This window comes from Tubulanus polymorphus, chromosome 9, assembly GCF_964204645.1.
Source record: "Tubulanus polymorphus chromosome 9, tnTubPoly1.2, whole genome shotgun sequence".
NCBI classification, from domain to species: domain Eukaryota; kingdom Metazoa; phylum Nemertea; class Palaeonemertea; order Tubulaniformes; family Tubulanidae; genus Tubulanus; species Tubulanus polymorphus.
This window is the reverse complement of record NC_134033.1, coordinates 16425100-16442493: the sequence shown is the minus strand read 5'-3', so window position 1 is coordinate 16442493 and position 17394 is coordinate 16425100. Positions and strand designations below refer to the sequence as shown.

At 40.0% G+C, this 17394-nt stretch overlaps 2 protein-coding genes across 2 annotated transcripts; one reads left to right on the top strand and one right to left on the bottom strand.

Moving 5' to 3' along the window:
- Nucleotides 1-626: 626 nt before the first annotated feature.
- On the bottom strand, nt 627-11296 carry LOC141911025 (deoxyribodipyrimidine photo-lyase-like). The gene is made up of 10 exons (XM_074801971.1): nt 10986-11296; nt 9088-9368; nt 8480-8617; nt 7492-7820; nt 7125-7283; nt 6432-6630; nt 5452-5604; nt 4671-4792; nt 3940-4099; nt 627-1404 (listed from the first exon to the last, which is right to left on the bottom strand). The coding sequence occupies exons 2-10, from the start codon at nt 9209-9211 to the stop codon at nt 1160-1162; spliced, it is 1629 nt and encodes a 542-aa protein (XP_074658072.1). The 5' UTR covers nt 9212-9368; nt 10986-11296; the 3' UTR covers nt 627-1159.
- Nucleotides 11297-15781: 4485 nt separating this feature from the next.
- On the top strand, nt 15782-17279 carry LOC141911043 (uncharacterized). Its single transcript, XM_074801991.1, has 3 exons — nt 15782-15966; nt 16157-16362; nt 16663-17279. Exons 1-3 carry the CDS (start codon nt 15912-15914, stop codon nt 16969-16971), a joined length of 570 nt encoding a protein of 189 aa, XP_074658092.1. The 5' UTR covers nt 15782-15911; the 3' UTR covers nt 16972-17279.
- The last annotated feature ends 115 nt before the right edge of the window (nt 17280-17394 follow it).

Sequence of the window (17394 nt, the reverse complement as noted above, 5' to 3'; positions counted from 1 at the left end):
CCGTGTGTGTAACGCGTGAGTTTCTTTCAAATTACAACAATTCTATGCGGGTGTCAACCGCGGCCACCATCGAATAGTCTTATATACAGTTCTTTGGGTAGTTTCGAGAAAAGTCGAAATGACGACGGAGCAACTAAACCGGGTGGAGGAGACAGTAAGTCTTCACACAACCGCTTTCGCTTGCACCTATAGGGGCATCTTCACCCGTCAAGGGATTCGAACCCACTACGCTAAAGCTGTGTACTTCGATTTAAAAAAGAAAATTCTGTAAATTAGACCGCCGAGCAAACAACTATATCTGTACTTCGATTTCCGATTTCCAAATCAAACCCCCTGTTTCGCTCCCGGCAGGTGTGGTGGGTCTGTAAGGGACACTCAATCAAAAAATCTAACGAAATTTACAAACCAAATAAACAACAGGGACTATCCCTATTTTAAGATAAAAAAAAGAAGCTGTTTGCTGGTGGAAGCGAGTTCGGGAGTGATACCGGACCCCTGGCAGGCGAGGATGATATAGGGGAAATTCACATAACAGCCGATTACACTGATAGTTGAATTGCCACAGACCGCCGAGTTCACACGGAAGAGAAAAAAATTGTAAAAAGTTAACTGTTTGATTTGTCTGCATTTATTTTCACAAATAAAAATCCACCAGCCCGTATACAAGATACAGAGTGCAACACTACTTACGTTGTTCCTATCATTAATCTATGAAAATAGACACCGATCTGGTCACAATGACGGTACCCGTTTATTAGTCACACCATAATCGCTATCATTAAATCCATTGCAAAAAAATTATTTCATACAATTTCACGATACAAAATAACGAATATCAATACAGTGTACAACGCCATATGAATGTGTATATCAATATCAAAAGTTAAATGCGTTCACAATTTAAAAGAAAAAAAAATTACAAAAATTTCTTTCCTGAGAAAACTGTCCTGAGTCGAATTACATCAGTAAATTCATACCTTATTTCTCATTTCTGCTGAGCTTTATAAAACTTAACCCGACTTTAAACTATCTACCCTGTGTACATTACTTAAAATAGAATCAGTGATCAGGCTAATGATAACAGACCCAGTGTCTATAGATATGAACTGACAAATAATACGAGTATTTCATTTTTAACGAGATTCCGACGATCTTCAGCTTATTTTGAGCGCTTCTTTTTGGTGACGAATTTATCCAGCGATCCCGGCGACGCGTCTGGCGCATCCGCCGAGGTTTTGCCCTTTTTTTTCTTGTACGGATAGGAAACGGCTTTGTATTTCCTGACGAATTCGGCCACGTCGAATTTACGTTTGCAACCGGCGTAGTTCATGTAGCGAATCTTACCGAACACGCTGCGTTCGGCCCAACCCTGATCGTGTATGCCGCATATAGACCAGGCACATCCTGAAATATAGATTAAGAGAAAATACACGACTCTGTTTGAGTCAATTCTGAATAAACATATCCTTAACATTTACAATTACCGTAGTTAACTCTGAGTCAAATCTTTACATAGAACTATGGACTGGGTCCAGTAGACTAACTACACATTATCAATGAGCAAAACCCACAGTTGACGATTACACCATTTAATTTACTGACAGATTCTAAATTTTGACTGAACTTCATCATCAGAGAAACCAAAATTTAGGTTAAATCATCAACTGTGGGATTTGTTCATTAACTCTGAATATTGAAGTTAATAACTAGTCATACGCCTTATTCTGTACCCGCCATCTTGGCGCCAAGTCGGGTGAATTTTAATAAACATCTTATGTTCCTTTTTGTATTTTTACGACAGTCACAACACGCTACCCCGATTGAGGACATATAACATATTTACAGCAGTCTTAAAGCTACAGAGTTCCCTGATTCTCAACTCAGTGAAATATTTACAGCAGTCTCAACGCGCTACCGAGTTCCCTGATTCTCAACTCGGTGAAATATTTACAGCAGTCTTAAAGCTACAGAGTTCCCTGATTCTCAACTCGGTGAAATATTTACAGCAGTCTTAAAGCTACAGAGTTCCCTGATTCTCAACTCGGTGAAATATTTACAGCAGTCTTAAAGCTACAGAGTTCCCTGATTCTCAACTCGGTGAAATATTTACAGCAGTCTCAACACGCTACCGAGTTCCCTGATTCTCAGCTCAGTGAAATATTTACAGCAGTCTCAACACGCTACCGAGTTCCCTGATTCTCAACTCAGTGAAATATTTACAGCAGTCTCAACACGCTACCGAGTTCCCTGATTCTCAACTCGGTGAAATATTTACAGCAGTCTTAAAGCTACAGAGTTCCCTGATTCTCAACTCAGTGAAATATTTACAGCAGTCTCAACGCTACCGAGTTCCCTAATTCTCAACTCGGTGAAATATTTACAGCAGTCTCAACATGCTACCGAGTTCCCTGATTCTCAACTCAGTGAAATATTTACAGCAGTCTGAACACGCTACCAAGTTCCCTGATTCTCAACTCGGTGAAATATTTACAGCAGTCTCAACGCTACCGAGTTCCCTGATTCTCAACTCAGTGAAATATTTACAGCAGTCTCAACACGCTACCGAGTTCCCTGATTCTCAACTCAGTGAAATATTTACAGCAGTCCCGACGCTACCGAGTTTCCTGATTCTCAACTCAGTGAAATATTTACAGCAGTCTCAACGCGCTACCGAGTTCCCTGATTCTCAACTCAGTGAAATATTTACAGCAGTCTCAACACGCTACCGAGTTCCCTGATTCTCAACTCGGTGAAATATTTACAGCAGTCCCGACGCTACCGAGTTCCCTGATTCTCAACTCAGTGAAATATTTACAGCAGTCCCGACGCTACCGAGTTCCCTGATTCTCAACTCAGTGAAATATTTACAGCAGTCTCAACGCGCTACCGAGTTCCCTGATTCTCAACTCGGTGAAATATTTACAGCAGTCTTAAAGCTACAGAGTTCCCTGATTCTCAACTCGGTGAAATATTTACAGCAGTCTTAAAGCTACAGAGTTCCCTGATTCTCAACTCGGTGAAATATTTACAGCAGTCTCAACACGCTACCGAGTTCCCTGATTCTCAGCTCAGTGAAATATTTACAGCAGTCTCAACACGCTACCGAGTTCCCTGATTCTCAACTCAGTGAAATATTTACAGCAGTCTCAACACGCTACCGAGTTCCCTGATTCTCAACTCGGTGAAATATTTACAGCAGTCTTAAAGCTACAGAGTTCCCTGATTCTCAACTCAGTGAAATATTTACAGCAGTCTCAACGCTACCGAGTTCCCTAATTCTCAACTCGGTGAAATATTTACAGCAGTCTCAACATGCTACCGAGTTCCCTGATTCTCAACTCAGTGAAATATTTACAGCAGTCTGAACACGCTACCAAGTTCCCTGATTCTCAACTCGGTGAAATATTTACAGCAGTCTCAACGCTACCGAGTTCCCTGATTCTCAACTCAGTGAAATATTTACAGCAGTCTCAACACGCTACCGAGTTCCCTGATTCTCAACTCAGTGAAATATTTACAGCAGTCCCGACGCTACCGAGTTTCCTGATTCTCAACTCAGTGAAATATTTACAGCAGTCTCAACGCGCTACCGAGTTCCCTGATTCTCAACTCAGTGAAATATTTACAGCAGTCTCAACACGCTACCGAGTTCCCTGATTCTCAACTCGGTGAAATATTTACAGCAGTCCCGACGCTACCGAGTTCCCTGATTCTCAACTCAGTGAAATATTTACAGCAGTCCCGACGCTACCGAGTTCCCTGATTCTCAACTCAGTGAAATATTTACAGCAGTCTCAACGCTACCGGGTTCCCTGATTCTCAATTCCGTTAGATATTTACAACTATCTCGACACTTAATGAGCAAGGCATAGTTCACTCTACCACATTTAGACCCCCCCTCCCCGAATGAAATAAACCGCGTTCAATTTTCATTCTTACCGACAAATCCATTTGGATCTCGGCCGTCCAGTTCATATCGATCGTTCAAATAAATGGCGGTCTCTAACGCTATCTTCGGGCTTTCGGTCCACTCTAAAATCTTCTTTGCCCAATACATCCTCAGAAACCCGTGCATTTTACCTTCTTTCACCATTTGCAACTAGAAAATGAAAATAACAAAAATTTTTTTTAGGCTTAACAAAAATGATACCTTGCTTCTCCGCAGCGGCCGGGTCATTTTTGTAAAATATGATAAAATTTATAAACAGTTCATTTCTATAGCGGCCGGGTCTGTTATGGTAAAATTGATCACGATTTTAAAAAAAGTAATGTATAGGGTAGATAGGCGGCCGGCCGGGTCAACATTTAAGCTCAGCAGAGCGGAGAAACAAGGTATCAATTTTTTTTGGCCTTAAGAGCAGCAGCAACTAAAATATGAGTTGAAGGCAAATTGAGTGGATCTAAAAGCTTCGACTTAAGATACACCATACACCACTGCAATATATCAGTATGGGGGTCATTCATTTATTACGCACACATTAGGGGAGGGGGAGAGGAGGGGAGGGGTCAGTGCAATTGCGCACTGTAATGCTTAATGTATATGAAGAAATGGCCGATTTTGCGTACAGAGGGGGGGGGGGGGTTTAAAAATTCAAATTTTATGTACATCGCACGGGGGTGTAAAGATTGATCGCCGAAAGGAGAGTGATTGGTTTTCTCGTCGTTTTTACCTGAGCTGCATTCCACAGGTCGTCGTGCGTTTTAGCCGTTTCTAATTCTTGTCTCGTGTATAAATACGGTCGTTCGTCTTTTTCATGCAGTTTCAACGATGTTTTCGCCCAATCGTACGCACCTATAAACATACAGCCATCACAGCAATAAGAAAATATGACAGCGGAATGACACTGTGGTTTAATCAAATCATAGTCGTACAGCCATCGCTTAGGTTTAAGACCAGTTTTAAAACATCTTAGTTCAACGGCCAATCAAACAACTTAAGACTATTGTGGAGATTTAAGACCTCTATGAGTTTAAGTCATGACTGTGCAACTGGGCTCTTCGGCCTGCGTCAAAAAATGGTAAAACCTAAGCGGTACTCCTGGGGCCAGTTGCTCAAAAGTTGGTTAGAGTTAACCAGTGGATAGTTGACATAGTGACAATTAAAAGTTCATTGTTACTATGGTATTTATCTGCCGGTTATCTTTAACCAACTTTTGAGCAACTGGCCCCTGGGTGTTTATCGTAATAGCACGCGCTAAAAATCCCTGATATGTATAAAATGAAACATACTCAGGACATTCTTCTACAGGTCGGGATCAAGTTTCCCAAGCTGTCAGTTCAGTTTCAGTTAAAACTAGTTCACTTCCACAGATTCATGACTTAAGGCCAAATTTCAATGAATAACTGTGGAACCAGGGGAGGATCTTGCCTTTTGGGAAGTGACAAATTGGCCTCTGGATCCGCCCCCGGGACCTGGATAGTTTGGATATTGCGGATACTGTGGAATCTTACCTTCGATGGAATCGTATTTCGGATTGTAATAACAGAAATTATCCGCCAACTCACGACGAATCACCGATTCCTCCACGTAAGCATCGACTGATTCTTTGAATCGACCGCGATACTGATTCACTTCCAGCACGCAACGTTGTACCGATATCTGACCTAAAACGGGTTCGAAACAAACACAGATTAAAAATACAGTCATTCCTGGATATAAGGAGTTCTGAAGGAGAAAATTTCAAGGAAGTGTCTGCATCACTTTCATTTGCCAGTTACAGTTGACTCCTCTTAAATCAGTACTGTTTACCTCAGTAAACCATCATTAATTTGGTGCTTTTGTTAGCAAATTCCTAACTTTTTTAATTCGGCAATCGCCTAATTGGGTAAAAATAAATCCTGATTCCAGCTGCACTGATTCAGGCATACAACTTCAACTACCTAGACAAAAATTTCCTCTTAAATCGGTACTGTTTATCTCGGTTAACCATCACCTTGGTGCTTTTGTTAGCAAATTCCTAACTTTTTTAATTCGGCAATCGCCTAATTGGGTAAAAATAAATCCTGATTCCAGCTGCACTGATTCAGGCATACAACTTCAACTACCTAGACAAAAATTTCCTCTTAAATCGGTACTGTTTATCTCGGTTAACCATCACCTTGGTGCTTTTGTTAGCAAATTCCTATCTTTAGGCTTTTAATCGCCTAATTGGGTAAAATAAATCCTGATTCCAACTGTACTGATTCAGGCATACAACTTCAACTACCTCTAGACAAAAATTTCTAATTGCCTATTTCTCAAAATTGAAAGAGTTTTAAGGAGTTTCAGGCATTCTATGCTCAAATCAAAGGAATTTCAATTGAAGCACCTTTAAAAGCATCTTCCGTTCAGGAGGAGCTTTTAAGGATCAAGGAGTCTTAGGGACCCCGTAAATGCAGGTCTTATCTCAACTAGTCCGGGTGGTGAAACTGAGACGATTGTTGCGACTTACCGAAGTGTATCCATGGCGATAGATTCGACAGCGCCTTTTTATTCGGATTATTTCGATCGGAGCCGAAATGTTTCAGTCTGATTTTACAGAACTCGTCGAGCGTACGCAACCCGTCGGTCGATCCGGGCACGGCCCAGTCAACCTCACCGACCGTACGGTCGACTTGTAAACCTGACTTCACCGAGTCCCAGTCAATCGGCTGAAATACAGAACGCGATTGAATGTTTATCGGGTACCAGTTGCACAGTCGTAGTTTAGATATAAGACTAGTCTAAGCTCATCTTAGTTCGATAGCCAATCCAACAATTTAAGACCAGTCTAAGGCAATTTGGGTTCTATAACCAATCCAACAATTCAAGACCAGTCTATGACTATTTTGGGTTCTATAGCCAATCTAACAACTTACCAAGACCAGTCTTAAGATTTTAGACCAGCTAAGAACTCAACTACTTGGCTTTAAGATACCGGGTAATTGAGTTTGAAGATAAATAGAAGGTCAGTTCAGAGTGATCAGCATTTTGAACGGTCAGGATGAGCGCCATCGCTCTCAATAACTGGTCCAGGACTCGGCACTAAGTAAGAATTAGCTGGTTTTGCAATTTTGAGCACTACACTAAGGAGGGAGAAGTGGACAATTCGTGATCCCCTTCTCTCTCCTTCCTTCCCCCCATAAGCAATGCCGAATTCACGCACCTCTGGTTTTGTATCGGCTGAATGAGGATGTTCGGCAACGGACGGGAACTGGGTCAGATATTCGCCGAGTTGGTCCTGTATTTTACGCCTGATAGTCCGCGCTCCGTATTCTAGTTTCGGAGACGCCTCCCAACACGGGACAACGTTATGAGCATCGACCTAACAAAGAATAAAACAACTAAAATCACAGAGTAAAACGTAATTGAACCATTGTGGAATTACGGTGCTCGCTACAACTAGGAAACTTTTGTGATCAGTTCAGAATTTAGTTCAGAAACCACTGGTGAAACGCTGAGCTTGTGTTATAAATATATTTGTGTTATATACATTCTGTATTTCAGTCGACAAGAGAATATCGATAACTCACCTGACAAAACGCGATATTTTTCGGTAACAATTTCGTGACGTCTTTCACCCACTGTTGCGGTTCTCGAAGCGGACTGAAATCGGTGATCACCGCTCCGATTTGGTTGTCGCGCACGAAATCGGGCAAAACGTCCTTCGCGTAGCCGTCCAACAGGTGAAACGAGATGTTCAATCGCCGACAGTCGCGTTCGATTTCGCGTAACCCGGACAACATGAACCCGTAATGACGAATCGTCGCTTCGAGGAACTTCGGCACCAAACAGAAACAAACGTGAAGCGGTAACTTCAGCTTCAACGCCAAACGCTGAGCGTACAATACCGCCCAATTATCTACAATACAATACCATACTAATCAGCCCAATTATCTACAATACAATACACCATTGATAAAACACTATATCTGTGTTGTGATGATAAAATAACTAATCCTACATTGATAATGAAAGACAAAATCCGAGAAATAATTTCTAGAGCCAGTAGTCTATTCGATGTCTCGACTATATTCTAATAGTCATCTTCGTTCATTATTCCTGAAGATTACTATTAGAATATAGTTGAAACGTCGAATAAACTACTGGCCCTAGAAATTCCTTTTCAGATTTTGTCTTTCATTATAATATTGTGGGAGTCTCGTTATTTCATCTAATACAAATCAGCCCAATCATCTACAACGCAAATCAGCCTAATCATCTACAACGCAATACAGCAAAATTATCTACAATACAATATGATACAATACAAATCAGCCCAATTATCTACAATACAATGACAATACCCACCCAACCTTCTCTAAAGCCTGTTGTAATTGACATCATAACATATCAATACGAAGTTCTAGTTCAGGACTGGGTGGGGTTCCACAGCGTTAGATCGAAATCAGACCCTAGCACGCTATTATACATTTGAAATTAACTTTTTTTCTTGAGTCGAACTCAACCAGCAACTGTGGAACTGTCGTCATTTGAAAAAAAGTTCAGCTGAAAACGTACCGTGAAGCCTTTGATCTCGAGCCATCCAATAGACGACGCCTCGACTCGCGTCCGGTATATCCTGAGCTTTAGACAGGACTCGAACTCTTTTTTTGTTGAACTTGAAATCGGCGATCGATTTTGCGAACTGACTTCGACCTGAGAGTAAAACACAAACATATCAGCGTACCGGAAAAGAATTCTAAGAGAACCACAATCGCGATTCTGAACCCAGTTCTGAAGTTGCGGGTTTACATTTGACTCTCAGAAATAAACAATGGAAATAAGTGTATTTCAGAAAGTCAAACTCAACCCAGAGCCTGCTGTTGCTCAACAGTTGGTTAAAGATAACCAGAGGCCAGTTGCACAGTCGTGACTTAAGTCCAAAAGTGGGCTTAAATCTTAAGACTGGTCTTAAGTTGTTCGATTGGCTGTAGATCTAAGTTGGCCTTAGACTGGTCTTAAGTCTAATCCATGACCATGCAACCGGCCCCAGCGGATAGATACCATCCATAGTAACGATGAACTTTTAATATTCACTATGTCAACTATCTACAGGTTAACTCTCAATCAGCTTTTGAGCAACTGCAGAGCCAGAATGGTGAAACCTATGATCGGATGATACTTACTCAATTCGAGTCTTTCGATTATATCTGTACCACCAGCAGCAGCAGCAGCAGCAGCAGCACCCGCAGCACCCGCAGTATTCGAAGAACCATCGTCAGTTTTCGCTTTCTTTTTAGGCGGGGGCATTATTGGTAGTCTAATTTGGACGCTGCCTAATCAAACGATGTTAGCTAAATCAGCTTTCTCGATTTGAGGCCGTTGATTCCGGACGGTCGGTGCTAGTTTAAACAGAAGGAACTCGAGTTTCACGGATCCACAGTTCTCTATTGGTTCAGATTCGAATCTAGAATTACAAGCACGAGAAAGGAAATAATTCTTGAATCAAATTCGACCCAAGAACTGTGAATCCGGACCCAGATTCGGTAAGCCTCTACCACGTCTATCTCTAAAAGCACCGTGCGACAGAACTACGACCTCGTAACCAGCTTCCATCTTTAGTGGGGTTAATGTGAATGAAAGTGTAACACTTTAATGCGGGTGTTCAGGCCTAAAGTGCGTTGTTTTAGTCGGAGGGGGTCTTCAGGTGTGTGCACGTAGGTTGGTTTAGAACTTGTTATCTGATGCGACAGAATAAAAAACAACCCTAGGCGCGGCCTTAATCAAAATATGCGCTGGTCGCCTGACAGAAACAGGCCACACCTAGGGTGAATATGGTTTAGGCCTACTAAAAACCTAGCTTTTGGTTAGTCCAAAAACTGGTCACCTGCTGTGTTAAAAGTCTCCCCCACCTAAGGTTAGCTCATTGCAACCCTAACCCTAGCTGGAGATTATCTGGAACTGGTGATAATGCAAATAGCCTTCCACCTAGGAGGCCTTCCACCTTCCACCTAACCCCAGCTTCTGATAAGTCTATAGAGCTGGTCAACTAATATAAACAGGCCACAGGGCCTACCGAGGGCAAACATGGTTAGGGCACTATGAGCCTTGCTTTTGGGTAGTCTAGAGATGATCACCTGACAGTCTATAAGTTAAGCTCACAAACAGGCAATGGCTGTATTTTTTTTCTGAAGGCCTCAACACGAGGTACAGGGAACCATGTATGGTTACAGGAATCAGTAAATGGAGCGCAACAGCTATGGTTACGGGAGTCCTGTTTGGGGTGCATGTAATAAGCTTATTGGGATTTGAATCAAACCAAAGGAACAATATCTAACCGTGGTCCAGTGCTTTACCCACTGAACCACAGTGAACACAACTACTGGCTTGATGAAATCTAATCTACGTATAACTGAACCTTACCCTAACCTTATTCATTCCAAGGCATGCAAGTGCGTATGGTATAGACTCCCGTAACTGTAGAGGGTCATCCTTATTACCGAGATGATGTATTTTACCGAGATCAACCGAGATGAAATTAAATATAACATATTTATTTATTCCTTATCGATTTTAACACTTAAAATCATGTTATATCAGTAATAAATACCTTATAGAGTCATATTTTACATTTTTTTTATTTAAAAAAATTTTGACTTCAAATACGTAAACTCGGTTAGGAATAAAATTTCATTGAATTTGATTGATCGACGATCTCATCTCGGTAAAGTTAAAAGTTATTTTTCTACAAAATATCCAACAAAATATGTAAAATATGACTCCAGCAGGCATTTATTATTGATATAATATGATTTCAATGGTTAAAATCAATATGGAATAAATAAATATGTTATATTTAATTTCATCTCGGTTCATCTCGGTAAAATACATCATCTCGGTAATAAGGATGACCGCTTGTAGGCACCCAGATCTAAATAGGACTAACCATCTAAATACCGTATATTAATTGCCAATCTCTCATTTAGGCCACTCCAATACAGAAACCAATTAGAGACAGTTTATTCTAATTGACGGAACTATTGGAATTTTGAGATGCTCCCTAACATATAATCTTGCTACCTACCTTAAAGTTTGTATATAGGCCTAACTAGACCGACTGACGACCCTTCTCTCTCTCTCTCTCTCTCTCCTCCACAAATCACATAAAAATCAATCCAGCCTATACAGTTTTAAAGTCGAGCATCAGCACTCCTCTCAACTTCTCGTCCCTGTTTTTTGTGGCTCCAGCAGATACGTGAATAATTTATAAAACCAGACACCAACGGTCAAATTATTTTCCGCTACAGCTAAAGTATTCACTCTAAAATCTCTCCTCTATCGCTTAATTTCCGCCTCAAAACAATGGTGAAACAATGCGACTATTTTCAAAATCAAGGGCGCAGCCATCTTGGATCAATTAAATCAAAACGAAGCTTTATTTATATATTGACCAATGGCTCTTCCTTTTTAACGAAACTACTCTTTGGATGAAAACTGAATAGCAATACGCCTAAAACGTGTCTGAAAACAGTTGGTTCTAATTTCATTGTATTGTTTACCGGCAAACTAGACTGGTTACCTGTTCCATTCAATTAAACTGGTTGCCGGTCTCTATTCTGACTTTAGACTGGTCGCCTGTCCACAGGTAGAGACCGGCAACCAGTCTATATTCTGACTGCGAATGCAGGTGGCGCAGAATTGGACAGGTGACCAGTCTACGATTCATTGTGAAGATAGGGACCGGTAACCAGTCTACCGACAAACCGCTTGCCACCGGAGCGTTCCCAGTAGAAACAACTCGCTTCCCCGCCGCCTGTGTACATTCAATTCAATTCAATTCTGTCACTATTCTTGATTGCGATAAAAAATTTTACTATAAAATATAAAGAAACAGAAAAAAGACAAGAGAAGTGGAAAATAGCCATACATAACAGCAATCGCTTCCGGTAACAGATAAATCATCCAACGGTAAAAATCCCCCCATCCAACGGTTAAATCCCCCCCATCCCCCGGTAAAATCCCCCATCCCCCGGTAAAATCCCCTTGATTAAAATCCCCCAAATTTGATTTCACCCCAATCAGTCTTGCCGGTTTAGACCTGTTGGAAGTTTGTTTGAATAGTTTGAAATGAATGAAGGATATCCGACACAGAAGTGGTTTAAGCGCAATATTGTTACTAGGAAATGAAAAATGGCATTAACTAAAAACCCTATAACAACTTTAAACTTAAACTGATTGATGTTGGAACCGAATATACATCCATGACAACAGAACGCGACGTAAAACATATATGAGCAATTATAATTAAATATCATCTTAAGATAATTGATCATAGGAAACATGAAAGTGTTTTTGTTGCTAGTTTTATAAATAAACACTTATTGGCTTGGTTTATAATCAAACCAAGCAATTAGTTTACTTTTCAAGAACCGAGGATTTCGGTGCTCGAATCAGTTTGGATCGGGAGATCTTTTTGGTTGCAACACCACACAAAGTAAAATTCTTGAATTTTACGAGATGAAGTTAGTTTTATCTATCTCCGCTCTCTGCTGCCTCGTCCTGAAGATAGAAGGTAAGATTAAAACTTTCAACTGTTTAATTCCTTTTTAAACTAGTAGTTGTAAAATTAACTGGTAATTTTAGAAATCATGGTAAGAGCAGTAAGGAGGCATCAACACTTATGAGTTGGGATTTCATGAAAAGTTAAGGACGTAATTGAAAATTAGTTTAATCTACTTCTAGATTTTGATTACACCAAAAAATGTGGGTTTGAGTCCGACGCGTAATTCGGACTCAGAGAGAGTAAAAATCGCATTTAAAATGTTTCGTTTCGGTTATGATAAGAGCACTATTACGAGTCGATTTGTGAAAGGAAATTCGTGAAAGTCCAACTGTCTCATGTTTTAAATCACGTTTAAAAACGTTTTATTTTAGAAACCTGTACAATTAGTGTTTTAATCTGCTTCTGTCTCATCTGTTTTAATAATGTGAAGTGCAATGATTATGTTTTATAGAAATGCGCTTTATAAGTAAATAAATTACTATTATTATTATTATCATTTATACTATTCGAGTACGATTCGGCTGTAAACGAAAACCTCAGTAATAATGGTGAATTTTAGAATCGCTCAGAGCGATCACGTTAATACACGAGATTCCGGGTAATACGACGTGGCCGCTCCCATTCATTGCTACGGTAAAAAAAAAGTTTAGTACGCGATAGTTCATTAATGAGTTCCCATAAATTTGAACTTTTTAAGATTTGAACTCGTCCGCATTATTTATGCTTCGTCTGGGCTATCTATTGTGTTGTGGCGCTGAACACACGTGCAATAAACTTCTTTATGGGGTGTCCTGTTAATATTTTAAGGTAATATAAAATCGTTTTTATAAAGCGGTTAATGCGAAATTCAGTTAGTACGATGATTTTTCAATTTACCGCAGACATCGTACTAACGAGGTTCCACTGTAGACTGTGCAGGTTAATTTCAGAGATTTCGCGGGGCATAGAAGCTTCATCTAGTAAATGTATTCACCCCAAAGGTTCGTCGGTTAAAGTACATCTAATCGACCTTCGAAGTACAACCAGTTTTTACGAAGTCTTTACCAGTTATTCATTTTTAAGAACGTTGAAGAGGTTTTATGAACCCAATCCTTAAATCACATACGTGTCTCTTTTTTGTTTACAGAAACTCGTTTTAGATCTCCAAAATGAAAAGTACATTTGAAAATGCATTTTTCTTCGAATCAAGCCATTAATAAATTTGAAACCTAGTTTGGAATCGAGATAAAAATTCGATTTTAATCGTTTAGAATTTTGTATATACAGCGGAACCTGGTTACGACGAACTTCACGGGACCAGAAAATCTCTCTGTTATAACCGATACTTCGTTGTATCCAGTATCAAATTTTCTTACTTGGGACGAAATTCTATATTTGTTATAACCAATGAATCATTGTATCTGAGTTCGTTATAACGAGGTTACACTGTACTCGGTTTTGAAATAATTACCCGTTCTCCACGCCTGAGTGTGGTTATTCTACCAAATCAAGCCATTATTTCTCAACATAATTTTACACAAAAACTCGTCTACAGATTACACTAATAAAAGTGTTTTATTCTGCTACCGTACGCGTTCTTGCTTATCTTCAGGTCCTGGTATTAACTGTAAAACTGGCCCCTGAATTAGGGTACTGAATAACTTTACTCTAAAACATGACTATATTTGATCAACACTTTATTGCGACACCCCTCGGGGTTGAGCATATTATGGCGGCGAATTACTTCCGGCCTTACTCAGTGACGACGTCTGGTTCAAGTTCAAGTTCAAATTTATTTAATGGAAAGCATGGCAGGCCGCATGTACAGAAATTGAGAGAAAAAACAAACAAACAAACAATAAAATTTACAATTTCTAAATAGGCACAATTAATAAAAGGAGAGAGAAATAGCTTTCTGTTGTGGCCTCTATCTATCTACAACAGCTCCGTCTAGCGGGACAAATTATTCAATTGAAATTCAGTTCAAATCAATGCAATTGATACTTTATTGATTGTTGAAACATTACATTCAGTGTTTTCACACTCCTCGTGGCTCATAGTTTTATCCGAAAATAATAAACTCAGAACAAAAACCTTTGAACCGTTTGATCTGTGTTGAAACATTACATTTTTCTCTTGGCAAGAACCATCTCTGAAGAATGGGCCTTACGATCCGTACAACGGAATCGTTAATGCAGAAAACCCGTGATCGCTGCCAGCCGTGTTCAACCTTTGTTTTCGCATTTACTGAATTTTCTTAAATGCAGAATTCTTTTCATTATAACGATGTCAGAAAGACCAAAATTTTACGACGTAGACGTTCATAGAAATGTGGAATTCATTTCATTTATGATGTCAGACAGACCAGTGTTTTACGACGCATTTAAGAAATATTAAATTCATCGTCAGGAAGACCCCAAGCCCTCGCTTAATACGTAAACACGCTTGAAACCTTATAGTTTGATGACATACACGGAATATTTATTTGGAATAAATTTTTTTTATCCGAAACATGCCCAAGCAGTGAACGGCTTTTCACGACGCTGGAACATGTTGATTTTTTTTGTGTTGACGGTAACGATCCAATGGCCGGTTCAATAGTCAGGATTCAAGTATAAGGCTGGACTGGTATCTTTTAGATTTGTTATTCCGTCAGATGGGCTGCTTAACAATAAGGCAATGACAATTCAAACAAAATTTGCTTCATTTTCAATTGATTTTCATCTAGATATTAAGCCTCCAGCGTTGAGACATGTCATTTCCCTATTTAGCGGAGGGGGGAATTTTGGTGCCCTTTTGCAAATATCAATGGTATATCCTATATAAAGAACCGCCCTTTTCGGGTTTCTCCGTGAGAAGGGACACTTTCCTAATGAAAAAGAACCTATAATATGAAGTGCCCGGGTACCTTAATAGATTATTTGAGAATCTATTACTTTCCATATACCACAAAAAAACATGAAAATTGTATCCAAATATCGATGAAATTCTTGACTCGAATTTTTTGTCACTGACTTTTTGAAGGGCACTTTGAAAACTTTAGGGGGTTCGTACCTTTGCCCAGAAAACATTCCCCCTCCCGGCACGGGCCTGGAGAAGCGTAGACAGGAACGTTATTGTCTCGTTATTTCAAGTTTCATTTTGTGTTTACTGTCGTGTTTGCCATTGCACCCTGTTAAACTCTGGGATTAAGAAAAAATCATGAAAAAAAAGATCCGACCGAACTGGTTCACGTGACGTAACTGAGCTATGGAACACATCAAACATATGCAGATGAAGTTTTGTAACCGCCCACTTTCGTTGCAGCAAAATGAAAACTGGTCCTGTTGCTACAATAAACAGTTCTAGTAACCAAGCAATGGATAGGTTAACTATTTAAGAACCGAGTATTCCGGTGTTCGAATCAGTTTGGTTCGTGAGATCTTTTGGTTGCAACACCACACAAAGTGAAGACTTGAATTCTACGAGATGAAGTTAGTTTTATGTATCTCCGCCCTCTGCTGCCTCGTTCTGATGGCGCAAGGTAAGATTAAAATTTAAAACTGATGATTTATTTTTCTATTTCAACTAGTTGAACAGAAACGACTCAAGTGTTTCTACAGTTGTGAGTTCGGTTTTGATTCAAAATCAACTACGTACGCAGGCTTATTGAAAATGAAGCGAATAAACTCGAATATGCTTTCCTGCATTCAATGTCAGTTATTTCATTTCAGGACAACGCGCGGGTTCTCCACTTTTAGTATACCAGTGTAAGGGCTCCGATAAGGCCAATGCTGCCCATAAAACACACGGGTATAAGGCATGCTTTGATGGACAACCGTCGATACACGAGGCAGCTCACGCCACCGAAGCCGGCTATATGAACTTGCTCGGTAGACCATGTGGTCTTGGTGCTGGTGGTGATCAACACGTAGCCGTAGTAAGTGATCTAAAATTACATTAAACTACACATTTTTACATGGACTTAGTCAAAATGAATGCAGATATCTATGGAACCAGGACTACAGGTTCCGTTTTCAGATCCGTTGCGTTGTTTTAACCCTCCTGTAGTAGCTTAGATCACCCAGTATCCCTCGTACTACAAGGATGATCTGTACCCTGGGATACTGGATGATTTAAGCTACAGTTCACACCCAAACTTCAAATACGAGCCCCTGTTTATGACGTATAATGTATGATGAATCTGACAACTATGAAATAATGTCTCTTATGATTGCAGATTATGAAAGGCAAGGCTAATGGTATCAATTACGTGCTACGAGACTGTGTAGAAGCCATGAAATGCGATGACGACGCTTACAAGTATAACGTGGCCGAGGCGAAGACAGGCTTCGAGAACGATATAAAAACCCACGCCTACGCCGTTCTAACAGGAGCAACGTCAGTCCCAGCAGCCTCTCAAGTAGCCACTGTAGAAACCCCCGTGTGTTGCGATGAGAGTGACTGGTGCAACAGCGCTACTGCGTCACGGATGTCCGTAGCGACGCTCGTCGTTACCTTAGCGGCGGCCGTAATCAGCAGAATTTAGGTTTTACTAGAATATTTCAGCGAATGACAAGTCTTAAAGTTATTTCTAATGTAGGACTTAAATATTAGTTTAAAAGTCAGACTTAGTTATGAAAGCAGGACTTAAGTTCTACTCCAATGTACTATAACATTTGTAGTTATCCATTTTTGTCGTTGTTTTTGTAACATTTTTTTCGTAGTTTTTGTTTTCGTGTAGCACCGGTACTTTTCCATTTTCAACGAATTTAAAGACTCACGTTAAGGTTAGTAAGGGTAAGGGTAGAAATTAGACCTCTGGACCCAGTTCCACAGTCGTGAGTTAAGATTTGACTCAGAGTCATTGAAAATGAACTAATTTTAACTAAGAGTTAACTCTAATTCACAACTGTGGAACTGGGTCCAGAATGATATATGATATAAGCCATTTTGGAACAATCGATTAGTA

Coding starts and splice junctions, on each gene's coding strand:
- LOC141911025 (XM_074801971.1), bottom strand. CDS start 9,211: ATGCCCCCGCCTAAAAAGAAAGCGAAAACTGACGATGGTTCTTCGAAT. Junction 7,821..8,479: donor TCGAGATCAAAGGCTTCACG/GTACGTTTTCAG, acceptor ATTGTATTGTAG/ATAATTGGGCGGTATTGTAC. Junction 6,631..7,124: donor CAGCCGATACAAAACCAGAG/GTGCGTGAATTC, acceptor TCTGTATTTCAG/CCGATTGACTGGGACTCGGT.
- LOC141911043 (XM_074801991.1), top strand. CDS start 15,912: ATGAAGTTAGTTTTATGTATCTCCGCCCTCTGCTGCCTCGTTCTGATG. Junction 15,967..16,156: donor CCTCGTTCTGATGGCGCAAG/GTAAGATTAAAA, acceptor ATTTCATTTCAG/GACAACGCGCGGGTTCTCCA. Junction 16,363..16,662: donor GTGATCAACACGTAGCCGTA/GTAAGTGATCTA, acceptor TTATGATTGCAG/ATTATGAAAGGCAAGGCTAA.